Raw genomic sequence first — 23,157 nt, forward strand, 5'->3', positions numbered from 1 at the left:
GAAGAATATACCCCTGAACCAAATTATTCCAAACTTGCACCATTGGCCCTGTTGTGGCATACGAATATCCTAGATGATCTCATCATGCATGTGGATTTTAGAGTACTTTGAAAATTAAAAGAAGCTCCTAATGCAGGGGGAGGACATGTATTGTAAGCAAGCACATTTATTTACTCATAAGGTAAAAGCATTTCAGATAAAACATTAAAAACAATGAAAGAACCTACACGCATGATAAAAAGCTTACCAGAGGTCACCCCAACTTCCACCTCAGGCTCTGGGAGCTGTCAGTACTTCAAAACCCACCAATGGGTTTTCCTCGGGGTTACAAGTTCAGAACTGCCCCACATTCAGAACCAGAACTACCATGAATAGTTCAGTCATTCTTTATACAACTTGGGCCTTTGATCATGGCTGCTTGTAACAGGTGAACAGCAGACAATGGCCTTCTCCTCAGGGCACAGCTTCCAAAGGCTGGGTTTTCGCATAGCTGGAGGTGGGAATTTGCCTTCACCTCCGATTAGATGTTCCCCAGGAAAACCACTTCACACTTTCTGTTCCTAAAGTCCATTCTTGTCTGGCACTTTGCTCAATATAGTTCTTTGAACCCCCAGGTCTCACATCTGTCATGTCTACCCCCTCAAGAGCTAACATACAGTCCCAGCCCTATACATAAACCATTAATTAATACAGAGAGACTTGCATTTCATTCAATAAGGTCTCCCAAGGATATTGCAGGAAATTGCCAGATCAGACACAGTAGGTTCTGTTCTCCACTGAGTTTCCATGGCAGTATGTTTCATTGCGTCTTTCGAGTGACATTGGTTTAGAGTAACTCCGCTCAAGAGGGAATCATCAGTCATTAGCTTGGCAGCATCTAACAAGGAGAGCAGGAGCCTGGAATAAACCACCTAAATACCCAGAAGGGGGATTTATTTTCCAGCAGCAAACAAAGGAAAACAAACCCTTGAACAAACACCAGTGGGAGACATCTATGTATGTGTTTAATTGTGTAAACGGGAACAGCGGCGTGGGGACAAAGCAAGTAAGAGTGAGGATGACCACAGGTACAGGAATATATGTGACATATGCTATATGTGACACATCACTGTATATGCTCCCAGGGAACATGAGGACCTGAATTATAAACCACATCCTAGCAATGGCAAAAGGGGATTTTATTACCGTTTGTGTTTCACCAATGCCTAGTAGCCCCATTCTGCCGGGTACTGCACAGGCACGTTGTGAGAGACCATTCCTGAAGCTGCAGTGTAAACAGACACGACAGACAAAGGAAGTTTTGGTATCCCCATTTTAGAGATGGGAAACTGAGGCACAAGGTGATGATTTGTTCAAGATCACCCTGCAGGTCAGTGGCAGATCCAGGAATTAACCCAGCTTTCCCAGGTCCCAGTCCAGTAGGTCTCGGTTCCCCATCTGTAAAGCAAGCACAATGATACTTGCTCTCTCTGTCTGTTCTAGTTACACTGTAAGCTCTATGGGGCAGGGGCTGTCTCTCACTAGGTGTCCGTGCTAAGAGCTGTGTGAATAACAGATTTTTCAGTTTGCTGGCAAGGCCGGGGGGCGGGAGGGGAATGGTTTCAGGTTGAACCAGAAATGGAATTTTTCAAAATATTCAGCGAGTCAAAAAGTGGAACAGAAAATCATTTCAGGTCGAATGAAGTGTTTTGTTTCTGCCACGTGGCTTTTTTTTGGTTTAAATTTTGACCATTTTCATGTGTTTTTGTTGTTGTTTTGTTTTTTCAAACGAAAGGAAATGTCAAAACACCAAGTCGTTTCAAAGTGAAAAATGGAAGTTGTTTGATTTGTTTCATAATTTATTTTTAGGGTTTTTTTCTGACCGAAATCATTTGGTGAAACCGAGACAAATTCATGAAACGTTTTGGTGTCATCAAAGCTGCCTGGTTTGTTGAAAAAAAGTTTTGCCTGAAAAATTGCGCTCAGCTCTGGTGTGCACAGGGCCTAGCCCAGTGGAGCCGGCCTGCGATTGGAGCCTATAACAATGGCTGTCACACTTTGGTCTGTCTCTGCATGTTGCAGGTAACAAGGGCTGTGGCGTGTGGATAATGTCCTCCAGCCTCCCTCACATCACAAACAACCGAATTGGCCACAACAGCATCTATGGGGTGGCCGTGTTTTGCCGCAAGGACGATGCCAACGACTATCTCGCCAACCAAGGCGGCAACGAGAACTTCAACGACGAGGGCGAAGCTGCCAGCTGGGAGAATGACTTGGACAGCGAGGACGAGCGCTTCACCTCCCGACGGCCCATCAGCGTGGCACTGGTGGAGTCCAACAGCATCAATCACAATGGAGGTGAACGTGGCCCCAGCTGGGCCTGCCCCAAACATGCTGTCCAGGGGCTGACTCCGTCCCCCCACTGAATCCCCCGAGAGAAGTGCTAGGGGTCTCCTGGGGCCTGCGGAGATCAGTCACAGTAACTGTGCAGCTCTGAGTATGATGGAGCCAGGCGAATGGAGGAGCAGACTGGAGGGGAGTGAGGCCTAGCGGTGGTAGAGCCTGGCACTGCCTTGCAGAGGACAAATTTAGTCTCTAGACCAGGGACTGGATTTTGTCCAGTGCTGCAGCCATTGTATATAGGCTACAAAGGTGGTGGAAACAACCACTGCAGGATTTCCATCACTGGGATTTTTCCTCTCTGGGCATATCCCAGTAGAAGCATGTTACACCAGGCCCTGGCAGCCCCCAGGGTTGAAGGGTGGAAAGGAGTGTGCATTGTACTCTGGCTGGATATGAGCCCCGCAGAGAGTCTTCAGAGGGCCATTACAAGCTGGTGGAGGCTTAGAGCAGCCATGGGGCTGCTCTAGGTTGTGCTGAAGCCAGAGAGGGCACTGGTCTGAACAACAACTCAGGAAGCACAAAGGTAGTTTAAAGCCACTTTCTTCACCCCCTGCAGAAAAAGAGCAGGTAGTCAGAGAGTGAGAAGGCTGCAGGGCCTCTGTGTTCATCCCTTTGGAAGGGAGATGGAGAAAAAGCTTTAATGTAGGGAGCAGCGTTGAGCTCCAAAGCGAGCCCCACCCAGCAGTCCTTGGATGGCAGGTTGATTCCTGCAAGAGGGTACTTACTGGAGCTTGTATGTGGGGGGGCAGGACAGGTGATGGGAGTAGTAACAGAAGATCAGGAAGACATGGGAAACCACAGCTGAGGTATGGAAAATCCCTCTCTCTACAGCTCTGAATAAAGGGTCAGCTTGAGTCTCAGAAAACCAGAGATGCCGCTCCATTAATGACCCCTTGGGCAGCGTCTATATTACTTCTACGCCAACTGCTACCTCTCAGTTTCTATCACAGCAGTTTCTATCAGTATTGTTGCACTCTCCCATTCCAGATCACTCTGCCCAGTTCAGTGCTGACACCCTGGAGTTTATCATGAGAGCCGTGCAAAATGTCTGTAGCTTGTGAACTAGCCTGGCCTTGGGGCTGTATTACAAACGTCCGCTTTGTCCAAAGACAGCCTCCGAGTGGAGGCTCACCGAACCATAGCACCAACCCGAGTGCCGGTTAGCCTGAGTTTTTCTTAGCATTTTGGGGTTTATTCCTGTCCAGAACTCAGGGTGTTGAACGGTTAAGCACATTCAGAGTTTCCCAATCCCAGGTGGGTGGAAGACTTGTTTCTCTGGCTGCCCGGCGGACCCAGTTGTCTTGCCTGCCCTGTTTCATTCACTCAAATGAGTTCACGGACTTCTTTCCCCGTTTTGCAGCCGCAGGCTTGTACGTCAAGAGCAGTGAAGCACTTAACATCATAGCCAACGCCATCCATGCCAACCACGACAGCGGGGTTGCTGTGTTTCAGAGCAGCCAGCTCACACGAATCGCCAACAACAGCATCTCCTGCAACAGCCTCGGAGGGGTGCTGATCGAAAGCGAGGCCAGAGTGGAGCTACGTGGCAATGGCATTTATGACAACAGCAGCCACGGCATCACCTCCAAGGGCGACGGGGTCATCGTTGAGAACGACATCGTAGGCAACCGGGGATGTGGCCTCCAGTTGTTACAGACTGCGGACATGAAGGTGGGTGTTCAAACCAATCTTAGATTCCGAGACCAGAAGGGACCACTGTGAGCATCTACTCGGACCTCCCATGTAACACAGTCCTGTTTGCTCTATCCTAGAGCACATCTTAAAGGAAAACTATCCAATCGTCATTTAAAAATAGCCCATGATGGAGAATTCACCACCACCCTTGGTAAATTGGTACCATTGTTAATTACTCTCACTGTTTAAATGTGTGCCCCGTATTTCCAGCCTGAATTTGTCTCTCCTGAATTCATTAGGCTGGATGGACTGGTGCATTAGGAGGAAACCAGACCTGGGTTCAGTGCTGGTGTCCATCCCAGAAAAACGGTCAAAGTCTGGAGGTCTTAGCTTCTCTTTGGATTTGTAGTGAAAGCTGCTAGTCATTTGATAGTGAACGAGAGAATTTCCATTCACGGAATACATCTGTAATGATAGTAATAGTACTTAACTCTTCTCCTCAGCAGGTTGCAAAGCTCTTTAAAAAGGAGGTGAGGATCATTATCCTCATTTTACAAAGGGGGAAACTGAGGCACAGAGTGGGCAGTGACTTGCCAGAAGTCACCCAGAATAGAGTCCAGCTCTCCAAAGTCTCTGTGCAGTGCTCATAAAAAGAACCATACTGGATCAGACCTCTGGTCCATCTCGCCCAGTATCCTGTCTTCCGACAGTGGCCAGTGCCAGGTGCTTCAGAGGAAATGTACAGATCAGGGCAATTTTGAGTGATCCATCCCCTGTCATCCAGTCCCAGTTTCTGGCAGTCAGAGGCTAGACACACCCAGAGCACGGAACTGCAACCATGACCATCTTGGCTAATAGCAATTGATGGACCTGTCCTCCGTGAACTTCTCTAATCCTTTTCTGAACCCTGTTACAGTCTTGGCCTTCACAACGTTCTCTGGCAATGAGTTCCACAGATTGACTGTGCGTTGTGTGAAGAACTTCCTTTTGTTTGTTTTAAACCTGCTGCTTATTAATTTCATTGCGTGACCCCTGGTTCTTGTGTTATGTGAAGGGGCAAATAACACTTCCTTATTCACTTTCTCCACACCAGTCATGATTTTATAGACCTTGATCATATCCCCCCTTAGTCATTTCAGAGCGGAACAGTCCCAGTCTCTCTTAAATCTCTCCTCCTATGGAAGCTGTTCCATACCCCTAATCATTTTTGTTGCCCTTTTCTGTACCTTTTCCTATTCTAATATATCTTTTTTGGAGATGGGGTGACCAGAATTGCACACAGTATTCAAAGTGTGGGCGTACCATGGATTTATATAGTGACATTATGATATTTTCTGTCTTTCTTATTGATTCCCAACATTCTGTTCGTGTTTTTGACTGCCGCTGCACATTGAGTGGATGTTTTCAGAGAACTATCCACAGTGACTCCAAGATCTCTTCCTTGAGTGTTAACAGCTAATTTAGACCCCATCATTTTAGATGTATAGTTGGGATTATACTTTCCAATGTGCATTACTTATCAACATTGAATTTCATCTGCCATTTTGTTGCCCAGTCACCCAGTTTTGTGAGATCCCTTTGTAACTTGTCGCAGTCTGCTTTGGACTTAACTATCTTGCGTAGTTTTGTATCATCTGCAAATTTTGCCACCTCATTGTTCACTCCCTTTTCCAGATCATTTATGAATATGTTGAATAGGACTGGACCCAATACAGATGCTTGGGGGACCCCACTATTTACCTCTCTCCATTCTGTAAACTGACCATTTATTCCTACCCCTTTGTTTCCTATCTTTTAACCAGTTACTGATCCATGAGAGGATCTTCCCTCTGATCCCAGGACTTTTTACTTTGCTTAAGAGCCTTTGGTGAGGGACCTTGCCAAAGGCTTTCTGAAAGTCCAAGTACACTATATCCCCTGGATCACCCTTGTACAGAAGTTTGTTGACCCACTTAAAAATGTTAATAGATTGGTGAGGCATGATTTCCCTTTATAAAAAACAAGTTGTTTCTTCCCCTATTAATCATGTTCATCTATCCACTAGGCCACACTTCTGATTAATAGCACATTTGTCACTCCAATGTTGATTTTTATTTGACTTTTCATACACTGTTGATCTGACTTTTCCCAGCGTAGGTAGCTCTGTGATTATTCCTTGTATGTGGATAGACAAGTGTGTCTTCCATGTGGAACCTATTTGCCAAAAAGAGAGCAACGGAGACAGCCAGAGACTGCGGTAGTCCCCTTGACTACAGTGGTCTCACTTTGCTTGTCTTTCTCCTACCCACCTGCTTTATTGAGTTAGTTGCTCCACTGCCATTGTTGTATCTAACCCAACGGTAGCCAAAATCCCGCCCAAAAGCCAAATGCAGCCCAAGGAGTTCTGCAAGATGGTCAACAGTTGCTTTCATGTTTAGTGTATTGGTGTGGCTAATGGGGACTACAGATCCCAGTATGCATTGCTCCATGTCCGCCTGAACAACCAAGCTACTTGGAGCAAAAGGGAGCATTGCACCTTGAGACCTCCAGAACCTGCAGGCTGCACCACTGCATTAAAAGCAGGAGTTGCTGCAGTTTGCGCCGATGTTTGCAAACTAGATGCAGCAATCCCACTCCTCGTGAGTTGCCAGTGTTACCCTAAGGATAAAAGTCACCTCTGTTCTAGTCTTCGGTGGGGTGAAGCCACAGTAAGGTGCAATAGTAGTCTGTTGCAATAATCTTCACTGAAAAGGCCCCGAGAATGAACACGCAGAGAGCTCCGAGGTTACGCTATACAGATGGGTGCTCTCTCCTCCGTTCTGTTCATGAACCACAAACTCCTTCTGAAAAACATTCTGATCAGGGAACTGTTGTCATCTGGGCCTAACGCTAAACTAGACCTATGGAAACCCTAATCACACTGCTCCCCGGGTGCAAGTACCCCTGAGGGATTGAGGGAGAATTCAAATTGTCACGGGCCCCCAGGGGACACTGATTGAAGCCCGGGCTATGCTAGTTGCTGTTGTTGTTTCTCATGCAGACTCTAGCAAGGATCTGTTCTCTGTTCCAAGAGTCTCGTGAGAAGAAGTAAACAGTTTGCACTGTCCCTGGTGGCTCTGCCCAGGATAACAAGGACGATAGCGATTGGGACTGCTGCCCATGGGAGACGTTCAGCGGTGAGGGGATCCTAATTCTCACTCAGAGATTCCAGGGCCAGAAGGGATCATCTAGTCTGACCACCTGCATAACACAGGCCAGGAAACTTCCCCACAATAATTCCCACAGCGGATCTTTTAGAAACACATACACTCTTGATTTATAAATTGTCACTGATGGAGACTCCACCACGATCCGTGGTAAATTTCTAGCAGAGAAAAAATCTCACATGATCCAATGGCTGAAAGTAGCAGCTAGACAAATTCAGACTGGAAATAAGGCTTAAATGTTTAACAGCGAGAGTAATTAACCATTGGAACAACCAAGCCTCTCGGTTGCTGGATCTCTGGGTGTTTTAAGCATCTGGAGCCTAAATGGAGGGTGGTCACTGCCCAATCTTAGGGTCCCACGACACACTTCTTTCTGAGACCTGTAGCCCGCGGTCCAGCTGCCTAGCCCCACTGGGCACAGCGCTGAACTTCAGCCAACACCATATTTAAACACACCCTCACCCAGAACTCCGTCCCCAGGTGTGAGCCTTCTGGATTACAAGGACACCTTAATAAAATAGAATTAACAGCCTTCTGAACATGACTCCTTCAAAGTTCTGTGACCACATGAGAAACCATCCTGGAACTCTGTAACCTCCCCAGCCCATCTCGGTCTGGTCCAGTCTGGCCTAAACCTTGCTCCTTTGCTTAACTGTACTGGTCCTAGCTGGACATTTATCCCCCAGTTCCTCAGTGTATTTAAGTCCATTCTTAAATCTGTGTCTAGTCAGCAAAGCACTTCGGTATGTGGTTACCGTTGAGTATGTGCTTTGCTGAATAGGGATAGATTGCTGAATCAGGGCCCTAGACTTCAAGATCTTTGGGGCTTTGTTTGTATTGATGACAGGTAAATAAATATACTAGAGTACCATGTACAACTGCAGCACTTCATTTGATTAGATCATGGGAAAGGCCACGTGGCCCAATATTCTTGCCAGGTTCTGGTTGTGCCATGTTGGGATATTTCCCCCCCCAGGTAACCAAGAACAGGATCCAGTCCTTCTGGGATTATGGGATTGTTATGCTTGACCAAACCAAAGGCCTGGTGCAGGAAAACCTGATTTTTCAAGGGAGGTCCAAGAAGACCATTTTGCAGCAGGTGTCGAATGCAGAAGATTGTATTGTGCAGAACAACAAACTCCTCACCTTCAAGAGCAAGTAAGCCCCTCGCACTGCTCTTTAACGAGTCCCTTGGCCTAGAATAGCCCTTCTCAAAATGTGGGCAGTGACCCCTAGGAGAGGACACAAGCTGGGGGCTTCAGGCCACGAGCGTGCTCTGCTTTCCTCACCTTCTTCTTCATTTGGGGCAGGTTTGCTCAACTACTCCAGGCACCGGCTCCTGCAGGGCCAAGCTCTGTGAGGACCTGTGCAACGGAGTCTGGGCTTCTGGAGACAGAGGCTGGAAGCATCTTACTCCTGACCCTGGGAAAACCAGGCTCCCCACTGGGGAGAAGCAAGAGGCTTGATGCACCTTTTCTAATGCCGGCTCCCCGAACGCTCTTCCATTGGCTCTCGCCTAGCAGGCTTGTTCTCATATGTGGGGGTGGCCTCCTTTTCTCTGCACAGGGCCCATTGATTTCACCTGGCCTTCGAAGGGAGGTTGGAGGAGAGAGGAACAGGCTGATGTACCGGAGTGCACACCCCCGTTCCCCCGGTGGCGGGTGGCCCGTGAAACACCTATAGACAGACTAGTTTTCCACGCTGAGCTGCTGCCTATTAGAAGAGCTGATCTGAGTGGATTGTGCTTCTGAATTTGTTCCTGTAAAATCACCGGCAGTGCACTCAGAGCCTGGGGCTGTTGCTTTCCATTGTTCTCAGTCAGACGAAAATCAGCACCACTCTTTGGTGGACGGGAAGGCAGGCGATTCTTGTGTGGGTTGGGGTGTATGTATACAGTTCCAGGCCTGCACCCTTAGTGCATTCCTCTCGAGACCTAAATCAGCCGTGACTACTGAACCCCCAACAGCTTTTATTTTATCCCCAAACAAACCTGTTCTTCCACGGAACCAGTTTAGCCAGGGTTTCTTTATACAGATTCCAGACATACACTTTCCCTCCGCCGCTCTCTTTCCCTGACCCGCCACATCCCCAAGACCTGCACTGCGCTCACATGGAGAAGGTGGTTGAAAAACAGGGAACAAAATCACACAAATGTGTTTGGATTCCCCCACCCCCATCCCCGCCCCCCTTTTTTCTCATCAAAATTTGACATTTCATTGAAATGCCAAAATTTCACACACATTGTCCTGCTTGTGAGTTGGAACAAAATGTGTGTGTGAGAGAGAGAGAGAAGGGAGGGGAGATTTTCATAAATGTAATCAATTTACTTTCCCATGTTTTCTTTTGCATTTCAGTGCAAAATTCCGACAATGATTTTCTTTGAAGTTTCCCAATTCCAAAACCATCAATCAGCTCTCAAGTCATTCCATTGGTGTCATTCCATTGGCTGAGAATGAAGCTCCTCCCCCTCCCCAATTGCTAATGGCTGCTTGTGGGGTGTTGTTTCTGTTTCTGCAGGTCTGACGTTGCATGGACCCTGGAGAACCCTCCAGCACGACCTCACATCGAAGGCTCCACCCGAGGAACCTCCACTGCAACGAACAGTCAGAAAGTTACCACCATGTCGACCAGGATAGCTGCACGGATGGACGGAGGCTGTCACAACAACGGGAGCATCTTCTGCACTATTCTTTGACTCCCGTGTGAGTTCCTTCACCTTTCTCTTAGGCTGGTGCCACTGCAGAGACCAAGCTGGGAAGGGTCTCCTGTGCCCATTCGTTGCAAGAAGCTTTCAATGCAGGCTCTTTGTTTTAACCCCCCCTTCTTTTACCACTTTGGGATCTTGCCACTCCCGAAACATGTTACACACTAAATCAACAGTGGCAGGAGCCCATTGCCATCTGCTTTTGGTTTCTTATTTGAGCCATTTGACCAATCTTATAGCAATTGCCAAGTAAATCCGTCGCCTTGGACAGACCACAATAATGCCAGTGTCTAGCCAGTTAGTGGCCTAGAAAAGGAACTGGGAATGAATTTTACTTTCCTGCCAGGAACTGGAACTGTTTCAGCTCAGAGGAAAGGCGCAGTCTTTGCCTGTTGCAGTAGCAAAATGAAAGGAGCATTGCAGTTGCATGAAGCCATAGACTGGCAGGGCAAAAAACTAAACAGCAACAAAAACACCACTCAAAGTTCAGTCACAAGCAGGCAGAATGTCATGATGACTTAAAGAGGGCAAAAAGTACTCCGTAGTGGCTTGTTGGCAGCCACCTGTACAGGGAAAAGTATGTAAAGAGTGCAGGATTTTAGAAGCTGATCATATGTCCTGTGTAATCTGGTTTATCTCCAGGAAATAATTGCTCGTAGCAATTCTGGCTTGCAGTGTAAGATTTGCTGCTGCACTTGTGATGCTCAAATGTCCAGACCTCCTCTGAGTCCTAGTGTTGGAGACGATGCGTTGAGGCCCAGTCTGCACTGGAGCTAAAATGGTCTTGAACAATGAGGACCAAATAGTAAAGTCAGGTTTCACACTGCAACTTTTAAATGCTAGGAGTTCATCTCCCCTCACAAATTCATCCTTCCCTGACAGCGGTCACCCGCGATTGGGCTTCCTGACCCAATGCTGTGACCAGGGTGAGAGACAAACATTCAAGACTTCTTTAAGTGGCAGGAGTGAAACTTTTCAAGCAGTGGATCAGTGTCCTGCTGTAGACAGACCCCGCAGTGCTTTTGCAAGGATGAACTGGGTACTGGGAGTTCAGCTGTGCAGGCAAGTGTGAAAGTCACAATGTGCTACACCACTTAGTGACTATAGCATGAGAAATCGGGACAACTCCAAAACATTTTCGGCTGCTGAATCTTGGAGGTGAGTAAGAAATATGCAAAGGGCTCTTCTTTGCCCCTGATCCCGTGTGCAAACGGGACCCGCCTGCCTGATGTACAGTTGTCCCATCTGTGCTTTTGAGGTATAGCATTGTGACTCCAGGCCCAGCAAGGCACCTATCTAGGGCTGGTACAGTTTGGCAATAAAGGAAGCTGAAGCTTTTTCTGCCTTCTGCAGAATGTTGGAATTACAGGCCAAAGGAGGGTGTTGCTCTTTCACGTTTCAGCCTTTCTCACTTTGGGACAGAGCCGCAGTTAATCTCGTTGACTTCAGTGGATTTATACCAGCTGGGGACCCTGATCTTTCTCTTCTTTTCAGGAAAGTTCTAGGCTGAATCTTCTCTATCCACTTCACACTGTCTGTGACACACATCCTGGTCCAGACCCCTTGCTGGTATAAATTGACATGACTCCACTGAAGAACCATTGACTCCATTAAAGTGAAAGGAGCGATGCTGGTTTACACCAGCTGAGGATCTGGCCTCTTATGTTTTTTTTTTTTTTTTTTTTTTAAGAAAAACAATTGTTTTATGTGAAAACTTTTGTAATTAAAAACTGTATATGACAACAATAAAGTGCTATATTTTAAGGGTTTTTTTTAAAACTGTTTTATTTGGCAAACACTAGAATTTACAGGTTGTCACTGGCATTTCTGAAGGGTTAAACTCCATGTGCATTTTATATAACAACCTGGTATATGGATTGTGCCAGCGCTTTTCCAGACCCAAAGTCCAGAGTTTGGTCAAGAGACCAGAGGCCTAGCAAACAGTGATCAGCTAAGAGAAAGCTGGGGTAAACAGATAATCTTGTTTTGCTAAAATAAGACTAGTCAGCAAATTGCCAGGTGTTGGAGCTAAGAACTAAATAATTGTGTCTTATTCAGAGTTGTAGATTGAACAAAAGATCCCTCTTCCTATTGTGTTAGTTTCTTCTGTAGAGAGACGTTCTTCCCACAGATCCAACCTTGAGTTTATGAAAAGTTGGCACATGTCAGTATAAGAGATGGCATCCTCCCCTTCCAAGAGACCGATGCTTGACCTCTACACGGTGTGGATTTATGTCCTTCAATTTTCCAGACATAAGCGGATAAGGGCCCAAATGTTTAAACATGCCTTGTGATTTTGGGCGCCTCACCTGAGCTGCCTTAAAAGGGACCTGATTTTCAGAAAGTGCTGAGCATTTGTCCTTTGAAAATCACACCCCATGAAGGCATCTCCGGTTGAGCACCCAAAAACAGTGACCTGAAATCATTAGTCACTTTGGCAAATATAACCAGTGTTACTGACTACAGAGGTTCTCCATACCCATCCACATGCCACAACCAGAGGTGCGTGCACTCAAGAGAGCCACATGAGCTGCTTTTAAACAATAATATGAAAGTAGAGAAACGATTGACCAGAATCATTTAATACTTAACTTCCTCAGATAGGTGCTTGCATGCAGGGTCCCGTCAGCCTGCACCTGCGTGGCAAAGTTCATTTCACACAGATCAGGCTCCGAGGGGATTTTCTGAGCTGTAGTAACTTAGTAAGACTCTTCTGAAAACTTTTCTGATTTTTAACACCCTATTTAATCCTCAGACTTCATTCACACGTGGGGCCAGATCCTCAACTGGTGTCAATGGGATTAGCACCCCGGAGCGATCAGCCAGTCAGATCAGTGCTTGTGAGAGTCAGGCATCGCAAGATCATGGGGCCAGATTTTCAAAGGTGTTTAGGAGCCTTAAGATCCCAGCTCTGACTCAGCGTTGCAACAGGTTATGTCTAGATGCCCTGCTGCCTGGTGGAATCCACACCCCGAATGAGGCTTCCAGGTGCCCTGTACAAGGTCTGAGGAGAGCCAGGCACTTGAGAATGAGATCCACAGAATCCAGGAATAGTGAGGAGAGGGGTGTGGCCTAAGCCCAGCCCCTCCAAGGGCCAGAGGGAGGGCCCCCTTCAGTTCAGGATTCCCAGCCATGAACCCTCCCTGCAGCCAGGTCAGCTGTTTTTCAAGAAAAACTGAGAAGGGGGCGGGAAGGGGCAATGCTGCCTCTGTTTCCCCACTAACCCAGTAATGAGGAGAAACGCCTTGTCCTTGGCTCTCCCATCTCATAGCTGAGGGCCATGACCACTGGGCTAGGGGATGTTTTTTTGGTGGGGCAGCGTTGTGTAAACACTTACATTCTGGCCTAATGAATAGGTGGAGAGCTCAGTGATTAGGGCACTGACCTAGGCCAGAGCAGGCCATCTCAGTTGGTTAAGGCCTCACATGCAAGTTGAGGCCTTAACTACTGGGATAATGGGGGTGGGGAGTTGTATAGGGTACCTGGGCAGGTGGCAAGGTGTAACTCTGTTAGTGGTGCTAGCCCACTGTGAACAGGGCCATTCAGGAGTGAAGCACACCTGTTGTCAGAAGGACCTGAAAAAAGGCTGCTGTCAATCACAGTGCCAAGCAGGTCAAGAGCTTAATTAAATCAGCACAAACTGCTGGAGTGTTAGGGCACTAGATGCTGGAGCCAGGCGGGCTTTCAGACCCTTATTCAGTATAAATCCAGCAATACATTTCCGATAGCAACGTTGGTAATTGGTGGAGAAATGCATTTTGCAAAGAACAGCTGCTTTGGGCAGGCTGAGAAGTGGGTCTGGCAGGTTGTAATTTACAGATAACTTCCACGTTCTAAATAACCAGGGAAACGTAGTAATGACAGATTGCATAAGGGGCTGTCAGCCGGTGGAACAAAACACGGGTCAGCGTTGAGCAGCCGAACTGAACACATTTATTTTTGCCTGGACGTGAACAGACTCTGTAATGGGCAGGAGATGGCAGCGGCCACATTTGGGAGACCAGATTATTAGACCAGTGGTGAAGCTTGGTCTTCTGAAGATGTAGCTCCTGATAATCCCACACTAGAAACCAACCCCCCAACCCGCCAGAGTGCTTTTGCAAGGTGAAATTTTGGCATGTTTGCTCTGTCGGTAGGCATCATGTTGCACAGAAGTGCTATAGTACGTATTCCAGCAGGACACACAGATACATGCCTTGACCCCAATTCTCTTGCACTAGGGGCAGGGAGAGAGGGACAAACGTGCTTTAAGACCCACCTTTGTGGCCCCATAGTCCAGGGCTGTGCAGGGCCCTGTCTGGCCCTTGGTGTCATTTAGAGTAGTTTCAGGGCTGCGCTAACTTACCCACTGCTTCCCGTGGCCCCTAGGCAGCTGTGAACGCTGACCCTCTGACCCCTTCCCAGCCCTGGCTCACTCTCGGTGCCAGCAGCAGGGAGTAGGGCTGGTGTACAGCCAGCTTTACGCTGGCGGAAAGGCCCCTGGGCAGGGTCTGTTCAGGGCCCTGTTTCTGACCCCCTGCTGGCACCAGAACAGCATAACAGGGCCATAGTACAAGTGGGCACCAAGCCCATTCTCTGTAATAGCTCTGTGATATGCTGCCCTCCCCCGATCTCCCGGACTGGTGCTCCTCGGCCCCGCTGCCCTGCCAACACCAATAATGAACAGGAAACCGAAATCCTTCCAGTTCCCAGCTGCTTTGACGGGGCTACGATCCAGCCCAGGGTCCCCCCCCAGCTCTTCAGCCAACTTTTGCTCCTAAGAGGCTGCATTGAGAGTCACACGCGTAGAATGTCCCTTGACTTGGCTAAGCTGACACAGTCCAGGGGGGAGATACTTCAGTTATTTTGTGCTGGGCTCCAAATAACTCCTGCTGTTTTGTTCTTACGTGTCGCTGTCTCATTATCACAACACGCCCCAGGTAGAGTAGTTAAGGGCGGCTAATTAACCACACCATCTTTAGACTAAAACCCTTCCAAATTTTCCCAATTAGATTTTCCACAGTAGCATTTACAGTCCTTCAATCAAAACCTTGGCCTTGATCAGCCCGTCTGTAATCTCTGTGGCATTAATTAGCAGCCTCTGCCCAGAAAGTTGGGTACGTTTTCTATCACTTTTAATGACTGACTGACTGCTCACGGCACTTACCAGAGTGCGCAAAAGGCTACAGCGGATCCTGAGAGAGTTTCTGTGGGAGCCTCAGAGGCCCGAGTCACTCCCTGAAGTGAATGCACAACAGAAAATAATAGGAATGGACTCTAGCTGTTAAACACTTCCTGCTTCTTCCAGCTTACGCTGGCTTTCCTCCTTGGAGATGACCAGGATCCCCCATCCTTGCTGAATAGAACGGGCTAAGATTTTCCAAAATAAGTGCCCCCCCCCCCATAATTACTGAGGTGCCTAAGTCCATGTTATGCCTAAGGCCTGGGTCCTCAATCCATGGAAACCAATGGGAGTCTTTCCTTTGACTCCAATAGGCTTTGAATCAGGTCCTTAATGAGTTCCCCATTGAACTGAATAGGAGCTGCTGGGGGCTCTGCGCTTCTGAACATAAGAACAGCCCTACTGGGTCAGACCAAAGGTCCATCTAGCCCAGTATCCTGTCTTCCAACAGTGGCCAATGCCAGGTGCCCCAGAGGGAATGAACAGAACATGGAATCATCAAGTGATCCATCCCCTGTCGCCCAACCCCAACTTCTGGCAAACAGAGGCTAGGGACTCCATCCCTGCCCATCCTGGCTAATAGCCATTCATGGACCTATCCTCCATGGACTTATCTAGTTCTTTTTTGAACCCTGTTATGGTCTTGGCCAGTGGTGGGCAACCTGTGTCCCGCATACGGCCCATCAGCGTAATCCGATTGCAGGCGCGAGACATTTTGCTGATGTTTACAGTCTGCAGCCTTTCCCCCCCCACCCCCAGCAGCTCCCAGTGACCATAGTTCGCTGATGGGCTACATGCACCCCTCAGGTTGCCCACCACTGGTCTTGGCCTTCACAACATCCTCTGGCAAGGAGTTTCACAGGTTGACTGTGCGTTGTGTGAAAAAATTACTTCCTTGTTTGTTTTAAACCTGCTGCCTATTAAGTTCTTTGGTGACCCCCTGGTTCTTGTGTTACAAAGAGTATTTAATCCTTATTTACTATCTCTACTGACCTCTATCGGATCCTCCCTTAGTTGTCTCTTTTCCAAGCTGAAAAGTTCCATTTTTATTAATCTCTCCTCCTACAGAAGCCGTTCTATACCCCTAATAATTTTTGTTGCCCTTTTCTAAACCCTTTCCAATTCCAATATCCACACCTGTATGCAATAGTCAAGATGTGCGTGTACCATGGATTTATATGGAGGCAATACGCTACACCTCTACCCCGATATAACGCCATCCTTGGGAGCCAAAAAATCTTACTGTGTTAGGTGAAACCACGTTATATCAAACTTGCTTTGAGCCGCCGGAGTGTGCAGCCTCCCCCCCCGGCGCACTGCTTTACCGCGTTATATCCAAATGCATCTTACATCGGGTTGTGTTATATCGGGGTAGAGGTGTATTTTCTGTCTTATTATCCATCCCTTTCTTAATGATTCCGAACATGCTGTTTGCTAAATCGGGTCATTCATGTAGGTACCTGCATATGGATTTGGGAGCCTGGCTGTGGCCACCTGAATAAGCACATGGGGGCAGAAAACCCTGGAAACAGTTTTTTTTTCTGTGCTCCTGCATCTTCTATTCTAGCTGAGGATTGCGTTGTGGTTCTAGCTTTCCCCTCACCTCCCTGCAGGAAATCTGTTCCTAAAAATAGGGTTAGTAACTACAAACCAGCTATTCATCCATCTGCATTCTGCTGTATGCCTGGAACACTAACAGCACAGGCTAAGCGTCCAGAAAAAGACTAATCCAATTCTTCTTACTTTAGAATACCGTGTGCCAGCAATTAAACAGGCTCCAGGGGGACATGGTGCCTTGTTCCTGCAGATGGCCAGGAGTCAATACGTCAGCTTCTCCTGCCCTGGGCTGAGTTACATTGTGATTTTAGCTTATGGGATGGAAACAGGGCACAGGCTGGGTACCAGGAGGTACAGCAGGGCCATGTGAAGAAATTAGTATGTATAACTTTTGTTTTGATTTGCTCCCGGCTCAGCTTCCCTCTTCCTCTCCTCCCTCCACATTTCAACAGCATAGCTGGAGCCTCCACTTCCAGTGAGGACTGAGTGACGGCCTGGGTTCTACGATTATGCTTAAAGGATTTCAGCAGAGCAAACAGCACTACACCGGTCTGGTTGGGTGACTAGGGTAGGTATGATGATAACCAACGGGCCAGCAGGACATCTTGCCATGTACATGCTCCATTCTCTTTTTGTCAGGTGTCCTCTATTGTCTATTCTCAGCAAAGCTGAAAATTTGACAGTGGGAGAATAGGATGGAGAAAAGCTGTAACGTTTTTGCTGGGTGCTTTGGCGTAGAAGAATGACATCAGCTCTATACGTAACTAGAAAAATGCTGAACTTCCACTGATTCCCTCTCATCACATTTAGCAACGGTGGGAAATTGCTGAAGTTCAGAAAGCCAGCGGCACGTGCAGGTTAGGAACGATACGCTCCAGCCAAAAACAACTGAAATAACACCAGCTAACGCTGTTGCTAAAGATCACAAAGCAAGTAAGGGTAGGAATCAAGGGTAGGAGGAGTTCTCACTCCTTCATCTGACTAGTTAGAGGGTGAGAACATCCTTTTAATATGAATTACAATACTCTCCCAGAGGCACAGACAGCAAGAGAGGAAGAGGAGCTGATCAGGTTAGAAAGTCAGGACACCTCGTTTAGGCTGCATAGCCACAAACCACATTTGTTCAGCAGACTGGGCTGGCCACAGAGCCTTCATTCCCCTGCCTGCCTTCTTTCACAGACTTGATGGGGCCACAACTGACCCAGGACTAACGGAAGTTTGTGAGGTCTGCATGGCCTCTCCTCCCTCCTAGCCACCCCGTATCCCCTAAAAGCATGGGGGTAGCTGTATAGAAAGGAGAGGGTTTTGGTTTATTTTCAAAAAAGGACTGATTACAGAGATGAACATCAGCCCAAACCCCTTATTATGATCAGCCTTGTCCAGTTCCAAGGGGGTCTGGCAAAACAGCCCTTCTAGGAGCTCAGATTTCGAAGGGGGATCAGGAAACTGGCGTCAGCTTTGCTCTTGCAGAGGTTCCTGCCCTGTCCTTTCAGCTGGTGTTCTCCTCCATGAGAGATGCACAGTAGTCCTTTATTTCATCTTCCTGCGCTTCCGCTGGCTCCCGGCTGGCTTGTACACGGGTAAGGGCAGAGAGAGGGTGGCCAACTTGTGGTCTTCATCGGCCGTGAGTCCTGAAGGCCCCTTCCTTTTGGAGATCTTCAGCCTCATGGCTTTAGCGATCTCCAGTATTCTGACAAAAATAAAAAACACCCATATCAGTGAATACATTCCAGTGTCAAATCCCAGACACTCAGTAGCACAAGGCATCCTGCTGGATCAGAGCAATTAGGCTTTCACCTCGAAGGAGCAAGAATCAGGTCAGACACAAGCAGTAACTTGGCTCTGTGGCTGTTCTCTGGAGCAGTGACTTGGCACTATGCATCTCCTTGTATGATGGCAGATCCAGTTCTAGAAAAGCCCACCGTGGAAACAGCAGGGGTGATTCTGATCAGGAGCCAAGTTAAAGCAACAGGACGTTGTGGGCTGGCTGGAAAGCCATTGGGCTTGGCCTGCCCAGCTTTGAAAATAGCCTGTTGCTTTATTTAGTGGCTCATTATCCCAAGTGTGAGTTTCAAATTTGTTAGTCTCTAAGGTGCCACAAGTACTCCTGTTCTTTTTGCGGATACAGACTAACACGGCTGCTATTCTGAAAGAAGTGTGTGAGAGTTATTCAGTCCATGCCAGGCAGGGGAGAGAGGAAGTAAAAGCAATCTACATTTTGGAACAAGGTCACCGCTCAGGTATTTATTTATTGATAGCACCGCATGCTGCCCTGCAGGAGAGCCCAGCTGATTTCCAGCCACTCAGCCCTGGAGGAAAAAGAGAGAATGTCCTGTGGTGCTCAACTGCAAACTGTTTTGGCAGTCTAGGGTGCAGCGTTGATGAGCTCTAAGAGACCTCAGAATAGAATTAAAGCAGTAACACATCAGCAAGGAGAACACGTAGAACTTTTTAATCAGGGATGCAAAATCCTTACTCAGAGAACTAAATCAGTCCTGAATAGAACGATCGCAGCAATTTCTCATCCTTCCCGTGGCACATGGAGCATCTGAATGTGATTAACAATGCGGCCTGTTACAGCAAAAGTCCTAGAATCTCACTTTAGAGTGTACAGTAACTCCTCACTTAATGTCCTCCCGCTTAATGTTGTTTCAAAGTTACATCGCTGCTCCATTAGGGAACATGCTCGTTTAAGGTTGTGCAATGCTCCCTTATAATGTTGTTTGGCTGCCTGCTCTGTCCACTGTTTGTAAGATTCTGTGGAAGAGCAGCGACTTTATAAGAGAGCATTGCACAAGTTCCTCTTCTCTGCCACATCCCTGTCCCTCCCAGCGCTTCCCCGCTGCCAAACAGCTGTTTGGCGGCGGAGGAAGCACTGGGAGGGAGGGGGAGGAGGTGGAGTGGGGGTAGGAAGAGGCGGGCCTCAAGTGGAGCCGGAACGGGAAGAGGCGGGCCTGGAGCATCCCCCGGCAACGTCGGCGCCTGTTCTTCTCCGGGGAAGCCGCCGCTGCTGCTGCGAAGATGCTTCCTAGCCTCCTTGCCTGCAGCGGGCTGTGCCTGTGTGGGGTAAGCCAGGGGCACTTCCCAACCACAGTACGGTACAGTCCTGTACAGTATATAATGCCTTTTGTCTGCCCCCCAAAAATTACCTTGGAACCTCATCCCCCGCATTTACATTAAATCTTATGGGAAAACTGGATTAGTTTAAGATCGTTTCACTTAGTTACATTTTTCAGGAACAGAACTACAACGTTAAGTGAGGAGTCACTGTATTCTGATAGATGCAAAGCTTGCATGGGGGATCAGTGTTTCAGTGAACAATGCCATTTGCAAGGAGATTAAAGAAGTGGCTTTTTTCCCGTCTGAGTCTCACTCTGACTTTTGCTTTTCAGACTTCTCTGTGCTCATTTTTTTAGGATCCCCCAAAAAGACAGCTGTACAAGTCAATCTTTCTTCCCCAATGCGGCTCACAAAAGGCAGCGTGACCTTTCCAAAAGCCATTTACTTCATCTTTAAAAATGGGGTCTAATTGGCTTCAAACACTGCCATTAAAACCATTATTCCACATCAGTTCCAAACAGCAAAATTACTGGAATCAGCAATCACTGCCACATGTACAATGGAGTCACCCTGTGAAAAGTCAGGCAACTAATAGATCAGATCACTTCCATTTGCCATTGGAATTTAACCGTTCTAGTCGAGAATCATTTCATTATTTTCTACAGGATTTCGTTATGGGGAATAATTGATTTCTTGTTGGAGTTGTTAATTCTGCAGGACACAGATCTCGAGATGGATTTTTCATACCCTGCAATAGCATCTTTAGAGATCTTGTCAGGAAGGGTCATCCTGACGAACCAGGTCAAGCTACAAAGCACGTCCTTGGAGTAGCTATTTCTCCCACCGAGGTGCAGCAAGCCAAGCATGGTTGAACTCAAATTGCTGACCGGAGGCCAATACATTTCAATTCCAGTTGGTATTATGCAGCTGCTCTCTGTGCTAACAGCCAGTCTCCCCAGCCTGGAGGTCAAGGATTCCCCTAGTGAGTCCATTAGATTAAATCAAGAATTGATCATAATTGTATTCTCCAATGGCCTGAATCACACCCTCTTGAAGTCAGTGGAAAGAGCCCTCTGAATTTTATGGACTCTGGATCAGGCCCTGATTGAGATGTATTGATAAAGGCACACTTTATACTCAGTATCTATGGCACAGACATATTTCTTGTCCCACGGAAAATGAAGCGCTATGAAGTAACTTCCCAATGAAGATACCAGAGCAAGTGTTCTTCATTAAGGACCCGATCCTGCCCCCTCCAAATCACCACAGTTATCCTTGGTAGTCCCAATTAGCCAAACCCTCATCTCCTGATGCAGGTGCAATTACCCTCCCCAAATTTCAGGAAAACACATCTCCTCTGCACCGGGCCCAGGCAAGGCATTTCGGGGGGACTGGATTACTGGCTGTGCCAAGGGGGCATGTGTTCACAACTGGTTTTGTTCTAAAAACCCGAGTTCCAATCTTTATGACAGAGACTGTGGCCTCCTGGCAATTAAACACAGATCATGGACCCAGCAGGGAGTCAGAACTCTGCTTCCCTCTTGTCGTGAGAAGGAGGAGAATAGACTGGAAAACGCAGAGGCCGTGTCACTCAGTGGACTGGGACTCAGAGTTCTACTGGCTCTGTCACTGGCTTGCTGAGTGACCTTGGCCAAGTCACGTTCCCTCCGTGCCTCAGTTTCCCCATCTGTAAAACGGGACAATGATGCCCACTTCCTCTGTAAAGTGCTTTGAGATCTACTGATGAAAAGTGTTCGATAAGAGCTCAGTATTATTCGTTATTTTACAAGTTACCCCATTACACCCCAACCCTGCACGGAGCACTGCCTGGGTGCGCCCCACTGACAAGAATGGGGGGAGCCTGCATGGTCCTCAGGGCAGCATCTGGATCAAACATCCAACTGCTCAATTGAGGAACTGAACAAACCCCCCCAGTGCTGCCTTCCTCCCCCGACACGCCAAGTTTTTTTAAAATGACTGAGCGCTTGGTGTTCCTACAATGATCAGAAACGTCACTCACCTGTTCTCGCGGAGTTTCATGTCCCTCTGGAGCACAGTCAGGTCTGTTTGGAAGTTGTTAATGTGCAAGGCTAAGGCGATGACGTAGGCTGTAATTTTAGCCTTCATCGAAGCAGAGATTAAATTCTGGATACTGGAGAATAAGAGGGTAGGGGAAAGAGACAAAATGTGACACTTTTTAACAGAGCCAAAGTATAACCCTTTGGGATTGTGTCTGCCTACATCTGACGTCAAGACCTGGGATTATATTCCTAGTAAAAGGGATGGGGAATACTGGTGACAACAGCAGCACCCTTTCCACTACCAGCCCTTTTGTGAACGACTGAAAAACTGTGTGTGTCAAATCTGTGAATAGTTTTGGGTCGACCAAAACTGCAATTTTCATCAAATAATCTAGTGGTCTGAAAGATTTCACCCAGCTCTAGTTATAAATCAACACAGCTCTCAGGGCAGACGGGTTTAGAGGATTGTTTTTCATGCTGACGTGGCAAATTTATGTTCAAAACCTCCTGGCCACTTCATAGTAACGCCGATAGCATGAAGTGTGAAGAGACAATGCCTGTAAAGCAAAAAACTTTGGCCCTTCTGCACACAGCCACCTAGGTGGAAGCCAACAACATTCAATAAAACCACAAGCAGCTTCTTGGAAGCGTTATTTAACTGAAACAGCTCCGCAACTGACCACCCCCCTGGCAGATGCTTATTTTAATTACTTTCCATGTGTCCATGTCCTTTGGACAGCCTTTCCTGACTCAAACCTCTGCCTTTCTAAATGTGTGTATTCTGGCGCCTCCTGCTGGCAGTCACTAAACTGCTGAAAGGCTGATCCGTGGCCAGCAGGCAAAGAATCAAGTGCCACAGCTCTAACCAGTGTCCAGAACTTTTCTTTTAATGCTGCAAACTGGAGAGATTGGTCAGAGGCAGGCCCAGCGGGGGGCTTTGGGAACCCCAACACAGGCATGTACCATGGGAAGAGGTGAAGTCCTAAACGTGCTTTAGTTTAGTGTTCTGGAACCAGCCTGCACTACGGTGGCTCCACAGGGTCGTGGCCTGGGAGGTACAATGGCAGCTGGAGCTCCCTGGCAGTACCTTAGAATGGTACAGTGTGTGCTCTCCTGCTTTCCACTCATAGGTGTCTTCTCCTGGCTAGCCCCCTCTAGGGCACAAGCCAGAACTCCTAGGTTCTATTCCTAGCTTTACTGCTACTGACCCTGCACAATTCACTACACCTCCACTTATTGGGCTAGCGTCTCTGCTCTGCAACATCGTGCTCAGAGGACCAAGGAGACTGGAGAGGAGCATCACAGTCTGGCTAGTCCTCCTGCCAGCCTGACATGCTCCCTGGGGTTGGGAATGGGGAAGGAGGCTGCGAGAGGGTGCACAGGGGCCGCACAACTCCCCAGCCAACGAGACATAGCAAGTCTTTCCTTCCACTGTGCTGCTGGAGTGGAGCA

General features: G+C 47.8%; 2 protein-coding genes across 4 annotated transcripts in view; one reads left to right on the forward strand and one right to left on the reverse strand.

Annotated features, from left to right (window-relative positions):
• FBXO10 (F-box protein 10) overlaps positions 1-11,670 on the forward strand; it is a 63,412-nt gene extending 51,742 nt beyond the window's left edge. For 2 of the 3 annotated variants that reach the window (XM_034773942.1, XM_034773943.1), the window contains exons 8-11: positions 2,062-2,337; positions 3,743-4,053; positions 8,179-8,360; positions 9,720-11,670. In XM_034773942.1, coding sequence (XP_034629833.1) covers positions 2,062-2,337; positions 3,743-4,053; positions 8,179-8,360; positions 9,720-9,897 — 947 coding nt within the window. In that variant the 3' untranslated portion in view covers positions 9,898-11,670. The remainder of the gene's footprint in view (positions 1-2,061; positions 2,338-3,742; positions 4,054-8,178; positions 8,361-9,719) is intronic. The other variant, XM_034773944.1, reaches the window with a different exon arrangement.
• A 6,241-nt stretch (positions 11,671-17,911) lies between these two features.
• The window catches only part of POLR1E (RNA polymerase I subunit E), a 29,082-nt gene continuing 23,836 nt past the window's right edge, over positions 17,912-23,157 (reverse strand). Inside the window, exons 11-12 of the mRNA XM_034774334.1 lie at positions 21,705-21,836; positions 17,912-18,314 (exon numbers count right to left, since the gene is read on the reverse strand). Coding sequence (XP_034630225.1) covers positions 18,155-18,314; positions 21,705-21,836 — 292 coding nt within the window. The 3' untranslated portion in view covers positions 17,912-18,154. The remainder of the gene's footprint in view (positions 18,315-21,704; positions 21,837-23,157) is intronic.

The sequence above is a fragment of the Trachemys scripta genome, chromosome 6, assembly GCF_013100865.1.
Source record: "Trachemys scripta elegans isolate TJP31775 chromosome 6, CAS_Tse_1.0, whole genome shotgun sequence".
Classification (NCBI taxonomy): Eukaryota; Metazoa; Chordata; order Testudines; family Emydidae; genus Trachemys; species Trachemys scripta.